The sequence below is a fragment of the Polyodon spathula genome, chromosome 53 (assembly GCF_017654505.1).
Source record: "Polyodon spathula isolate WHYD16114869_AA chromosome 53, ASM1765450v1, whole genome shotgun sequence".
In the NCBI taxonomy this organism is placed as follows: Eukaryota; Metazoa; Chordata; class Actinopteri; order Acipenseriformes; family Polyodontidae; genus Polyodon; species Polyodon spathula.
The window spans coordinates 1,029,730-1,031,472 of NC_054586.1; the positions used below are offsets into that span (position 1 = coordinate 1,029,730).

At 42.7% G+C, this 1,743-nt stretch overlaps 1 protein-coding gene across 1 annotated transcript in view; it reads left to right on the forward strand.

The window, feature by feature from the left end:
• Nucleotides 1-1,047, forward strand: part of LOC121307119 (tubulin alpha-1C chain-like) — a 15,032-nt gene extending 13,985 nt beyond the window's left edge. Inside the window, exon 5 of the mRNA XM_041239247.1 lies at nt 1,044-1,047. Coding sequence (XP_041095181.1) covers nt 1,044-1,047 — 4 coding nt within the window. The remainder of the gene's footprint in view (nt 1-1,043) is intronic.
• Nucleotides 1,048-1,743: the final 696 nt, after the last annotated feature.

The window sequence follows — 1,743 nt, forward strand, 5'->3', positions numbered from 1 at the left end:
CTGAAAACAAAACTAACTTCGGTTCTTACCTCAAAGCAGCGATGGTTGACTTTCTTCGCCTTCTCTGCTGTTCACCCGCGGAAGGTCGACTTCAACACGCCGCCTCCTTCTGCCACATTAGCAGTTATATCCTTTCATGCTTGCAGTTCAGCAATTACTAGGTGGCGAGTGTCGAAACAGAACTATTTATAATATCGGATTGTCCGACGCGGAGATAAAAAAAAAAAACACTAAAGTTTTGAGGATAGCTGAGAACGAAATGGTGTCTCCTTCCTCTAAGACCGAAGCGTATTATTTCCTGCTCCGAAGTGTGCATTCTTGATTTCGGTTTCGTCATGATTGGCTGAGGAATTCAGTCTCTTAACCCTGGCCTCATGGGCGCTACAAAAGTATTACAAGACCGCGAATCTGACTGGGGGGGTGAAAAAAAAGTTCCTTTCTCGCAGGTCCGTCAGAACGCGTTTGGTTCAGGTGGGTCCCCAACATTAAAGGGGCATTCCTGTACCCGAATAGGGTTAGCAGAGTTTTTTTTTAGTCGGCTGTTTTTAGGCCTAGCTGCTAAAAAGAATGTAGGTCAGGACCCCACCTGTGCTAGAATGGGTCTAGTATTTTTCTAGAATGGTATAGCCACCCTCTTATAGAATCGTGCAGGTGGGTTGAATCGAGAATGGGCCGACCCGTGTAGGAATTCTCATTTGATTCTCAAGTGTTTTTCCAAAAAGACAAAACACCAAGCTGGGTTAACTCAACCTGATCGAACTGCATTACTTTACTTTAAAAAGGGCTACACTGTTTTGCGGTGTAAATGTGTATGCGTGTGAGCTAATTGTGTGTTTAAAACCATATTTGTTGATTGGCTCGTGTTCAAACTATTATAGCTGTAGTTGGAGTCATGATAACTTACAACTAAGTGCACATACAAATACATCATTGCATTGACAGTTCAGCTGAAAGGCTGTGTGGTCCAGAGGTTGAGATCCCCGGTTCAAATCAAGCTCTCTCACAGACGCATTGTGTTAACCTCCGTGTGCTCCATCTTTCAGGTGAGGCGTTGTTGTAAGCGACTCTGCAGCTGATGCATAGTGCACACACCCTAGTCTCTGTAAGTCGCCTTGGATAAAGGAGTCTTGTAAATAATAACAATAGACCACAAGAGCACCCATCTAATGTCACACAACCCTGAGAGCAAATGGTTGGTTTATATTGTGTGGTGTATTTTGAGCTGCTGTGAGCCTGCAGTGGGTAGGCTATATCTTGAGAGAGAGAAACACAATTCAGCAAATCAATAATATATAAAACGGTGGATGCTGACCAGTAAAAGGGGATTAAAAGCATTCTGTTCAATCAATACATGCAATTTCAGCAATACCAGGACTGTCCTATTTTACACCATATGCCCTCCATAAATGTTGCCCACTGTATGTATTTATTTATTTATTGGTGTACTTATTTATTTACCCTGTGTATTTCCAGTGCTGTTCAGATATAACTCTGTACATCATATTATTTCAATGCACATTTCTTACACAAAGACATCTCAGATAGCTGTATCAAATCAATCTGTTATAACCCTATACTGGACCAATGCCTTTCTCTCTATCTGCCTTTATCTGGCTTTTTAGCTGCTCTGAGCTTGTCTGCAGACTCCTAGTTACCAGGACTGGACAGCCTTCCTCGTTCCATGCAAATCACATCCTACAATGTGACCTTCTAATTCTGCCAGCGCCCCATTTAAGCAGGCAG